General features: G+C 37.3%; 1 protein-coding gene across 2 annotated transcripts in view; it reads left to right on the forward strand.

Moving 5' to 3' along the window:
• TMEM163 (transmembrane protein 163) overlaps nucleotides 1-11418 on the forward strand; it is a 107693-nt gene that overhangs the window by 84722 nt on the left and 11553 nt on the right. For both annotated transcript variants that reach the window (XM_085320931.1, XM_085320930.1), the window contains exon 5: nucleotides 546-642. In XM_085320931.1, coding sequence (XP_085177057.1) covers nucleotides 546-642 — 97 coding nt within the window. The remainder of the gene's footprint in view (nucleotides 1-545; nucleotides 643-11418) is intronic.

Genomic DNA, 11418 nt, shown 5'->3' on the forward strand with positions numbered 1-11418 from the left:
ATGGATGCGTCTAACATGCTAAATTTTTTATTAGCATTTATATTATTATTAACATTAGTATATGTTAATATGCTAAAAAGATTTTAAATCTTTTTTTTCTTGGAGGTTTGGGGAAGAAACAGAGGGTTCATGTTCTRTTATGTTACTATTAAGATTTACCAAATATCTACACTGGCTCAGTAAAGAGAATGAAGTTCTCTTGATTATATCTAATGCCAGACCCTAGCAAACCCTACAAACAAACAGAACAGAGAACTAGTCTTCTGGAAGCCTGATACATCATCAGGAGCAGAAGAGGCATGTCTTTCACTGTCACTCTCACCCGGAAATATCCATGTAGTCTGTCCTGCCTTTTCACTTACAATCCAGATTTCTGAAAAAAGAAAAATTCTCTTCATTGTCTTATCTCAAGTCCCTGTCTTTAKCTCCTTAAATAATACACAACCTTAATACACAACCTCCTGGTTGTGTACCCTTAGCAGTGGGAGAGTTAACAACTCCAAATATGTTCTAATGTTTCTTTTTCTTTTATTTTTTTTCCCCAGAGCTTGTGTGATCTTGGGTGTCATTTTCCTGCTGTCATCTATATGTATTGTGATCAAAGCCATCCATGACCTTGCAAAGAAGGTGCTTCCAGAAGTGGTAAGGTGGTTCATGTTTCTTAAAATGTTCTTTTTATTCCCTGCACCTCCAGTGAGACTGAGAAAGAGCAACATCTTGCGGTGAGCCCCACTGAACTCAGAAGAGCTGTAGCAAGTGCAGATCCTGCCTGGCTGAACCTCACTGCAGGTCTTAAGTCTTCAAGCAGTACTTTTTCTTGTGTAAGGCTAGTATTTAGGGATCCCTAGTCCTCAGGGATTTTGTAAGTATGACTCTGTCCTTTCTTCTCCTGAGTTGCTATTACAGACCAAATCTTTCCGAACATAAATCACTTAAAACTCTTCTACAGGACTGTAGGAGCTCAGTGACACTGAAAAGGTCTCTGGCCTTAATGAAAATGATGGAATTGAAATCCTTTTTATGAGAGGAATGTTTCCACAGTTTACTACTCCAGTGGCTTCAGTATTTTGTTTTTAGAGTGGAAAAATGTATTTTTGGATTTTTTGTTTGTTTGTTTGTTTTCCCGCTCTTGCCTCCAATTCCAGAGCCATGTTCAAGTAGCAAGAATAAAACAGGTGAGGGGAGCATGCTGGGTAAAGGAGCTGGCTTTTCAACTGGCTCACCATGGAGCATTACAAAAGGCTTTTCTCTTGCTCTCTTCTTTCTTTTGATATGGAAGCCAGCCCCTACCTGGCTGATAGAGCAGCTCTCCCAGCAGCCTCTCTCTCAGCTCTGCTCTGTCCTGTCCTGCTTGCTTCCTTTCAGTAGTAGTTACTAATTTCCCTTAGCTCTATTCATCCAAACCAGCTACTCACTGGGAGAGCCAAATCACACTTTTTCTCTCCCAAGAGACTCTTCCTAATTTTCACCGGACCGGTTTCTAATGTGCTCAAATAAAATGAGGCTTCAGTTCAGCTGCAGTATATACAACCAGACTTACACCTTTTATATTCAACTTTCATGAAGTTTAGTCCATTTGTGAGTGCATGCAGACTTAAGCATCAGGGCTTGACCCYCAAGGAGGGTTTCTCGCACATCATTGGAGAAAAACCTCAACTCCCTGCTTTGAACCAGGAGATGGAGGCAGAGCTGGAAAAAAAAAAGAAAAAAAAATGGAATTTCGATGTGTTAGTTACCTATAGAAGTGCAAATGACCCACTGGATGCCGTATTTTATGGAAACTTCCATGAGGCTAATCAACTACAGAAAATTATTTTTAGTAGTTTAGTGAAATTTGGGCAATCATGAATAGCAAAAGCACATGAATTAATGCATTATTGAATTGCAGTCAGATGCATTGTTTGGCTGCTGGTGGTTTGGATTCTCTTTGCATGACACCTTCCTCTTTCCCACTGTTTGTAATTTACTGCCTCCTGAGCTCTGCCAGCGTAACAGCACATATAGTTGCTCCCTAGCCTGGTTCTGTCAAAATGATCTAGGTTAGCTTAAACACTGTTAATAGTCAGTTCTTAATCAAAACATTTTGACAGAGCCGGGTTAGGGAGTGAGCATGGACGCCATTGTGCCAGTGAGGCTGAAGGAGATGCTGATAACATGAGGGGAGACCCTACAAAAATGTCTAGCTAAAAAAGGATGATCTCTTAACTCAGCTGTACCCATACAGTGCATCTGGTTACAGTTTGAATCTTCTTTAGTGAGAAAATGAAATCTAAATATGCAGTCCTGACTGTGTGAAGCAGAAGCAAGCTAAGAAGGGAGGCTGCAATGATAATTAAAACAGCCATTTGGTGRCTTTATAGTAGTGTAGAACAGATTAATTTGTATGTATCAGTCTAATTCTTTGTGGGTAAATGCCCTAGTAATTTCAACAACGGGATCAAAAATTTGAAAGGTATGGAATCTGTATTTCATTCTTTCATTGTTAGAGGTAATCTCTTCAGATGAGAGTCTTGTTTCTTAAATGAGAAGAAACTTCTCTTGTTTGCAGCATCAAAGTCATCTATGACTCTCAGGCTTATTGTATTTCCTCATTTTTTATTTTTWAAAATGTCTTTACAGAAGAAAAAAGTTATGAAGTCAGAGCTATAGAAAGTTATCACCAAAGGGCAAGTCCCACCAAATTTCAAGTGTCCTGTAAGAACAACTTATATAGGTCCCTTTTGACACAGACTACCTTGGTTTCAGACTTTGGTGGGCTAAAAAATAAGCAGGTAAAGTTAGGATACCACTTACATTTGACTCAGTATCAGGATAAATAGGTAGTTTTCTTCCTGTGACATCAGACTGACTGTTCTCAGTCATGTATGTGCTCAAGTAATAACAGCTGTTGGGAAGATATATCTGGCAGGGCACAGATTGAGGCTGACTAGTGGCAGGGTAAATGCCACATGTGCACGCTGAGAGAATTCTCAGACCTTGGAATTCTGCCTGGGAAGTAGGCTAGAACAAGGGAGGAAAAAAGATRGTATGTTCAGTTGTCTCTAAAAATACACGGCAAGGATTCTCTTTTCAAAGTCTTTCCGTATCTCACTGCCTCTCATTGTGTGAGAGTGATGTAGGTAAAGGTTGCATGATAGGTGGAAGATCTGTTTGTAAACCAAGGATAACATTGTAAAAAGGGGAGAAAGCAAATAGTGTTACCTCAAAGATACTACTGCCAGCAATGGCCAGCGAATTATTATGCCTAAGAGATACTACACTAAAAATATATGAGGGAAAAGGGTGTTGTCTGATAGAAAGTTTTYCAGTTGCTTGAATTTGAATTGAAGTTGTTTGAATCTGATGCTGATTTTCTGTTTGCCCAGTGCTTCTTTAGCTTCTCTCTTTCTCAGTAGAAACAGTCCTTCTTCCCAGTTGTTTTCATCTTTGCCAGTCAAGTGTTTTCCCAGCTAATCTACAGCTGCCCAAAGTACCTTAGAGGAACAGAAACCTGCTCAGATGAAACCAGTAGGGGAACGTTCTGCCTCTATTGTTTTTTCTAGGGTGATGGCTTCTACTTCTTGCAGCACTGATGAACAAACAGCTAATAAAACTAATTTCTGTAATATCAAGTAACATAGCTATGTATGGATGCATATGGGAATATATTGATTGGAATAGCATTATCTACTAATGGCTTTTTGCATAGCAGTGCATAGTCAGGAATTCATCAAGACAATGACCTGAAATAATTTCTGGTGATGATTCCTGTACTACTGAGGTGTCATGCATAGTGTGGTACTCAGATGCCAGGGAAGTTATCCTAGTGGTGAAAGCAAGAATAGACCATCAAGACCAAGGAAAGGTCAGAGTAACTCCACTGGTCCCAGACTAATGTAAAACTAGCATCAGGAGCTCCATATTGGATTGAAAGGATATATATTTCTGCATAATTTTCACATGAGTCATAATAGCATGATGTTTTTTGCAATTTATATCTAAATTATTACTTCTTGATGCAAAGATCATTAAAGATCTGGATACTTCTCAAGCATTTTGTAAAATTTTAGATATGTAACTCCAATTTTAGAGGAAATAATGTGGCTAAAACCTAACTGAAGAATGTTCCTTTTGGTATTTAGATGTTGAACAGAAAACCAGTATTGTCTGTCTGTTTTGAAGACAGAAAGTTTTGAATGAGTGACTCTAGTATTCACTTGGTATTCAAGATTAACATGAATGTTTGTATAGAGCAACGCGATTGACTATATCTTTGTCAGAACTGTGAAGTGTCTTTTTTTGCAACTTGTTTGGGGTAAACTACAGTGACTTTGTCACAGTTAAAAATAGGGAGCATAAGTTTTAGAGAAAATAATCTATGATATGGACATGTTTCATTTAACAAATAAAACAGATCAAGTATCCATTTGTTAATGTAACAAATGTAAGCTGCTATGGTTAGAATCCTAACAGGGTGGTCTGTCACTTCTGAATCATTCTGGATCAATTATACAAAGCTATTTGTATTTCCTGTTGCACATAGATGTGTGGGTCACTTATTTGTCGGTACTATATATGCATGTGGCAAGAAAACTCTTTCCTTAGAAAGAATTTGTGAGATCTTTAGAGATTTCATTGTCCTTGAAATGGCTCTCAGAAGAGTTGTTTTTATGAAAATACTACTAATAGAAAATGACATAAAATTCACATGACTAAGAAACCATTTGAAATGCCTTTTCAAATGCTTTAAACATAGGTTTTATTTTATATATGTGGACACAAAGAAACAGRAGTCTATGATATTTTTCTCTTTTCTTATGATGATTTCAGCCACAAGCCTGAAATCTAAGACTTGAAAATGCTTGCCAGGGTTCAGAGAATCAAAAAGAGAATGACAGATTTACACATTAATGGAATTTCCGGCCTTAGTACCTGATCTTGTCAGGGGCTTAAATGTCCACAGTTTCTTGTTAGACTGCAGAGAGGAATTACTTAATTTTCAGCACTGGAGCTCAGGGTCAGCAAAGTCAGGCACTCCTCAGTCACCTACCTGAATTCTGTTTTATTCCATGCCAAACGTAGTTTAACTGAAACAAGGGGAATGACAGCACTCCCTATCTATGTTGGTAAAGAGCAGAAGAGAATTAGGGCTACTGACTTTCTGCATTTTCCAATACTGCTTATCCTCCTTTTTCTCCTTTGTTTGTTTTACCTCTTMCATTGTGCTGAGGACTAATAAATAGTATGTAGTGCACGTCACTACACGTTCAACACAGTGTTTTTTGTAATTCTTGTAAACACTTCAAAACCTTGGGAAAAACAGAAGTGCTATATTCTCTTTCTAGTTCCCTTGCTTGATATGTCAAGGACTGTAGTTACCTTGGAAATAACCTATCAAGTAGGATGTCAATGAGTAGATTAATTGTTTAAATTTCTGGTAGTTTTAAATGAGAAATGTTTGTCTGTGCAATTTTGAATCCTAGTAGCGGGTACATTTTGTATGTGCAAGCACAATAGTGGTCTCGTAGGGTCGGGCTAAAGTGGACATAGCACTGGCTCCTGCTCCTGCTGATGGCAGGAGCCTCATCTCCCTGCCTGTGGCAGGCTGAGTCTCAGCAAGCTTCACAGGCATGGGTGTCTTAGCTTCTGATGCATTTTTTTCTTCTATAAATTCGCCTAAACACTTTTTAAAGCCATGGGTGGTTTAGTATCCACAATGTCATATGAGCCTGTAATTATGCACTATTGGAAGAAATACCTTGTTTTGTTTTTGTTTTTAATTTACCACCTGCAAGTTTGKTTTTTTGCCACTATAATTCTTGCACTGAAAAGGATACTTTGGCCTATTAACCTTCATCTCATCTGGACTGTATATAACCCCCTTGTATGCCCCACTGGTCTCTCCTTACAGCAGAAGAATCCTTGTCTTTTGAATTGTTCATCACGTGGAGATGATCTGTGTTTTTGATTGTTGACCTGGGTACCTTTCTCTTTATTCTGCCTTCATTTTTAGATGGGGAAACCCTAAGAGCCCATAGGATTAAAGTTATAGGCATCACCATGAACATGCACAATATTGTGTTAATTTTTTAAAATTACTGTTAAGCACTGAATTGATATATTTGAAGAACTTCTTTAACTGTGATTCTCTCTCCTGCACTTAATAGTAAGTTCAGAAACAGTCACCGTTATGTGAAGTTAGGCTTTTCCCTGTGTGTATTAATTTAAATTTATATAATAATTAAAAAGAAACTTGCCCTGAAAAATGACATCTTGTATCAGGAGAGTTGGCCAGTAAATTAATTCTATCCTTACTATATAATCTATGCTTGTATTAATTATACACTTATTAATATCATGGAGAGAAGATGTTTCTTTTTAAGTAATTGAGAAATATATTCATTCTAAGTTTTCAAAATAGAATCCCTTGTGCTGCAGTATTTTTTTCAATATCTGTGATACAGAGTAGTAGTTCACAATGCCTGGTTCATAGAATTATATTGTTCATTGTGTTTTTAAATGAATTAATTTATGAAGTCATGAATTGCAGAGTTAATGATAAGACAGAGGTTGTTCTAGGAGAAATACTGCCACTAAAGGGATCTCTTTGTCCAAAAAGTCCAGAAACCACCAAATTTGAGTATATGCAGAGAGAAACATAATGGATTTTTTTCTCTCATTTATGACAGTGTGAATAATGAAAAGAATTCAGCTGCAGCTGGGCTTTCTTACACACTTAATTCAAATATTGTCCTGGCAGGGGATGGATGCATAATTCCTCCTGTGTTCTGCACTTGTTGTGACAACTTGTATCAAACCAAAAATTCTCTGTATAAAGGGCAGTCACATTTTTGGAAGTTTGGAAGTGACTTTTGATGGGCACCAAAAAATATTTTGTGGGTCTCTGGTTTTTGGACACAGGAATAAATGATGAGAATAAAGTTTTCATATCCCTTCCAGAGAGAATCTGGCTGTTATCTAATCTTACCTTCATTTTGCAGAGATAGTTCAGTTTCCTTTGGAGACAAATTTGTGTGTAGGYGTAGATGCAGTTTGTGCATGCATCAACACATAAACGCAAGTCACTTTCTTTATCAATCTGTGACCTCCTTTCCCATTTGCCTGCAAATGTTCTAATTAAAAAATTTAGAAGTGTGATGACATTTTTACACTTGTCTTGGAAAGTGTTGGTTTTGACGGAAACCTTACTGTTTCTCTCCTATTCTTACCATGTAGCTAGTATGCTTAAATATTTGGGTTAGATTTCCTGGAAAAAAGTAGGTGTACATGTGCTTTATAGAGCACTTCGAGTGCACCAACATCCTCCTAGAAGCATTAATATTGTTTAAGTGTTAACACTGTCTTGGACTTTCTATGCACGTGCTGTACAGTTGGTCTGCTCAATCACTGAATATGTTTGCAATGAAGAGTATCTCTGAACATGCCGCTATTGTACGTCTGAAAGTCTTGACCAAATACAGAAAAACAGGAGCTCCTTGAAAGCAATTTTTTTATGAAAAAGGGAGATTAAGATTACCAGCATTAATGTGTTGGTAACCTTATAGCTACCAATTTGACTTCTTTCTCTGTTCTTTTCTTATTTCTTATACAGCCATGAATCTTTTCACGGTCTACTTCAGCACGATATGCCACAATTGTTATTTCAACTTCATATCCTTGATTCCCGTGGAATTTTTTTTCACAACTCAGTTCTTTGTCTCTTCCCCCCYCCCYCTTTTTTTCTTTGTTCCTAATACTTTGTTAGAATAGTTTAAAAACGTAGGACAGCTGGGTTTTTGGAATTAAGATTTCTGATAGTTTTAGCTGTTTCAAGCAAAAACCACATTTTGCCAGKAAAAGGAATTTCTGAACATASCTTTAAAAACAACAATCATTGTTTCAAGCACATCTGGCTTTACTAATTTAATTAACATTTGGCATTTGGAATATAAAACCTTTGTTCTGTTTACCCTTCCATTTAATTTTGAATGAATCATCCTCTGACGGTGCCATTTAAGATTTTTTTCTACATCAGACCTTTCTGTAATAATTACATATGAAAAAAATCTGAAACACAGGAAGTTCCCTCTGAATGTGAGGAAGAATTTTTTTTACTGTGAGGGTGACTGAGCACTGGAACATGTTGCCCAGAGAATTTATGGCACCCCCTTCCTTGGGGATATTCTAAAGCTGTCTGGACACAATCCTGGGCAACATGCTCTAGGTGACCATGCTTGAGCAAGGGGGTTGGACTAGATAATCTCCTGAGGCCTCTGCCAACCTCAGCCATTCTGTGAATGTTGAATCTGAAATARAATCACTTCTTGTTTGTTTATAAATGAGTTACTAAATCTTTTTCCTAGCTATCAGATTCAGACTATTTACTCTCCTGTTATTCATAACACTGGTTCTCCAACCTATGTTTACCATAATAAGATAATTCCTGGTAGGAAAAGGAATTCCCATTCCGTTATTAATGTTTCAGAGAGCTCTATCCGTATCCGCTACTGACCCRGAAGATTTGGTACACACAGTTGTCTTTACAAATGCGGAGGAATCATGGTAGTCCATAACGTTGATGGCATCATGTTTGAATTTCTATATAAGTTTTAGTAATTTCTTTGTGTTTTGTTGGTGTATTGAGAAATGAGTTTAAAACTCAAATTAAGCTTAGGTTTCAATAATTTTTTTGTGTTTGGATTTGTTAGTGTTAACCCTTGACATTTTCTGATAGAATCTTTTTTCATTTGCCTGCTTACCTTCTTCATATCAATTACTATCTACACTTGGATAATATAAATGCTTCAATTAAGGTGATGTATTTTATTTCTACTCTAACCACAAAGAATTTGTAAACATTTTCCTGTTTATTGAGAAGGGTTTAAAAAAGACCYTCCCAGCAAAACTGAGAGTGGCTGTTTAAATTTCACTTGGGGTTGTAAATCAATATCCATTTACTATTCAGTTACTGCTTGCATTTCCCTAGATAATAGTATAACACATGTAATGTCAATGCAKTTTGGCATTTGTCCTCATTAGTATGGCAAAGGACACTTTTTTGTAAGAGTAAGCAAGCATTATGCCATGTTTCTGACTTGCTACAGCACAAAGAAAGAAAACTATAATCAGTTTGTATACAAAAGATGTGAAGCATATCAGATGTAGCTCCTCCCATTGTTTTATAAGTGAAATCTGTAGGATTAGGTGATTGTGTCATATGCTATTGATTACCTATACGCTATTGATTACAAAAGGAAGCTAAAGATGGCACAATATAGCTTTTTGTCTAATTTATTTATTCTAATTTATTCATGTCTAATTTATTTGCTGATTTTATCATTTATAATAAATATATTGGTATCTAATATATTTAACATTAACAATAGATGAATTATAGGTCAATAACAATGTAGCAGATAATATGTGTGATTATATACACATATAGAGTACATATCCTTATGCATGTTTCCCTATATATTTCTAATAAATATGTATATCTAAAATTAATTACCTAMCATTTAGAATTGATATATGTATACATTATTGTATGTTAGAATATGCACTCAGTGTCCTCTTTTGTAATTATTACAGTAATACTATGTATGGTTTGGTGTTTTGCCTTAAATACTGTAACTTTAAACTATACATGCTTCTTAAAGGTCTGTGAAAATGTTGGGGATACTTGAACAAAAYGTTCAGGTTATGTGAAATGGATTTCTGGTCTCCATCCCTCACTTGTTGGAGAAATGGCAGTCTTGCAAGAGAGACGCTTCCAAGGCTGTGAACAAATAATATTTTAAATTATGCTTTACAGCTATCTGATAGAATAGAGGAATTCTGGGAAAATGTGACTCATGAGTGCTCTGAAAGTTTTAAGCAGAACCTTTGCAGCAGTCCTAAGTTCACCTGAGATAATTCCCTGGAGTTTATAGCTGCTCAATTCTGGGCCACGGTGTCCCCAGYGAGCAGCATTCACAGGACTGCGCCTTTGTTATTTATTTCTTGAGAAGTATTCTCCTCTGTGGAATTGCTCTATCACAGCACTTCAGCACTACAGATACAAGTTTAGTTCACAAGTTCTTTTTTTTTTTTTTTTTGTTTCTAATAATAGATCTTTATATCTCCATGTGAAGAGAACATATCTCCTACTTGAGTCAAACACTAGGCTGTCGGTTTTGTTTTCTGACAGTGAAAAGCAATTAAAACTCTTGTCCCTTTTGAAGTTAGTTGGTGAGATAGACCCTCTAGTTTCCCAGAAGCTCCCTCTAGACAGATTACGTAAACTATTTATTACATAGAGAAAGTGTGATGGAGATCTGGATTTTTTATATTTGTTTGTATTAGAAACATCCCTATTTATATCTACAGACCCAATCCTTTGGGAGAAGAGGGAGGAAACCAGCCATTTCTACTTACGTAACATGCTCCACAGAGTAGCTTATTAGGTGCAACAGCCAGTGTTCCCAGAGAAAGTGTGAGCCGCTGAGAAGCCTGGAGGACCATGAAGCTGTGGGTGAGGTACGAAGGTGGCTATGGGGAGCAGGGTGGCAGCCTGGCCCCCAACACAGCAGACACTGATAGGCCCCACAGGGGGACAGGGACTGGTCACCTGAGCTGAAGGAGGTTCATCGTCAGGACCTGTGACTGATGGTGAGTTGTAGAGATGGGCAAAATTAATATCTAACAGCACAAACTCAGTTCAGTTTGGGCTAGTCACAGCATTACTTGTGCTAACAGCGTCGGTATCGTTCTAAAAATGTGTCCCTACCTCCTCAATCAAGGAGTTTAGTTTTATTTTATCCCTTCTTTTCTGCGCAAAAAGCAGCAGAGACCTGCTACTCCACCATGAAGCACTTGTCTTCTCTGGGAAGGGGAAATGTGGAATGGAAAAGGTGGTACCAGTAATTCTCAGTTCCTGAGAGTGTGATTAGGTGATGCAGCCTTTGGCAGGCTCACAGAGGAAGCTAAGAAAAAGTAAAAAGTATGGAAAGAAGCCTGCAGCTGCTGAGGAGCAGCTGTTGACCAAGGGAAGAAGCTTATTTTGGGTCCCAGTAGGATAAACTACCAGAGAGGGCAAGAGAGGAGGAATGTACAGATTTTAGTGGTAATTTTGTGTGTGCTGTGGCCACTAGAGAGGGACACAGAACATGTTTTCTTCATCCAGTACTAATTAATTAATACCTTTTTACCCAACACTGCTAACCTAAGGTAAAATGGTAACATTTTTGCATCCCAAAAGTGGAAATGAAAGAAAAGGACTGTAAACAAAGTGTGTGTGGGGGGGAGAGCGAGAAGAAACTGGTAGGAATGGATAAAAAAAATCAAGGCAAAATGTTAGGGAGAATTAGAAGAATTCTAGAAAAAGTCTAGGAACACAAATTGGCTAAAGTTAATTACTAGGCAGTGTATTATATTAAAGTATGTCTAACAGCATCCTCT

Source organism: Rhea americana, unplaced genomic scaffold, assembly GCF_003343005.1.
Source record: "Rhea americana isolate MKP2758 unplaced genomic scaffold, rheAme1 scaffold_67, whole genome shotgun sequence".
Lineage (NCBI taxonomy): Eukaryota > Metazoa > Chordata > Aves > Rheiformes > Rheidae > Rhea > Rhea americana.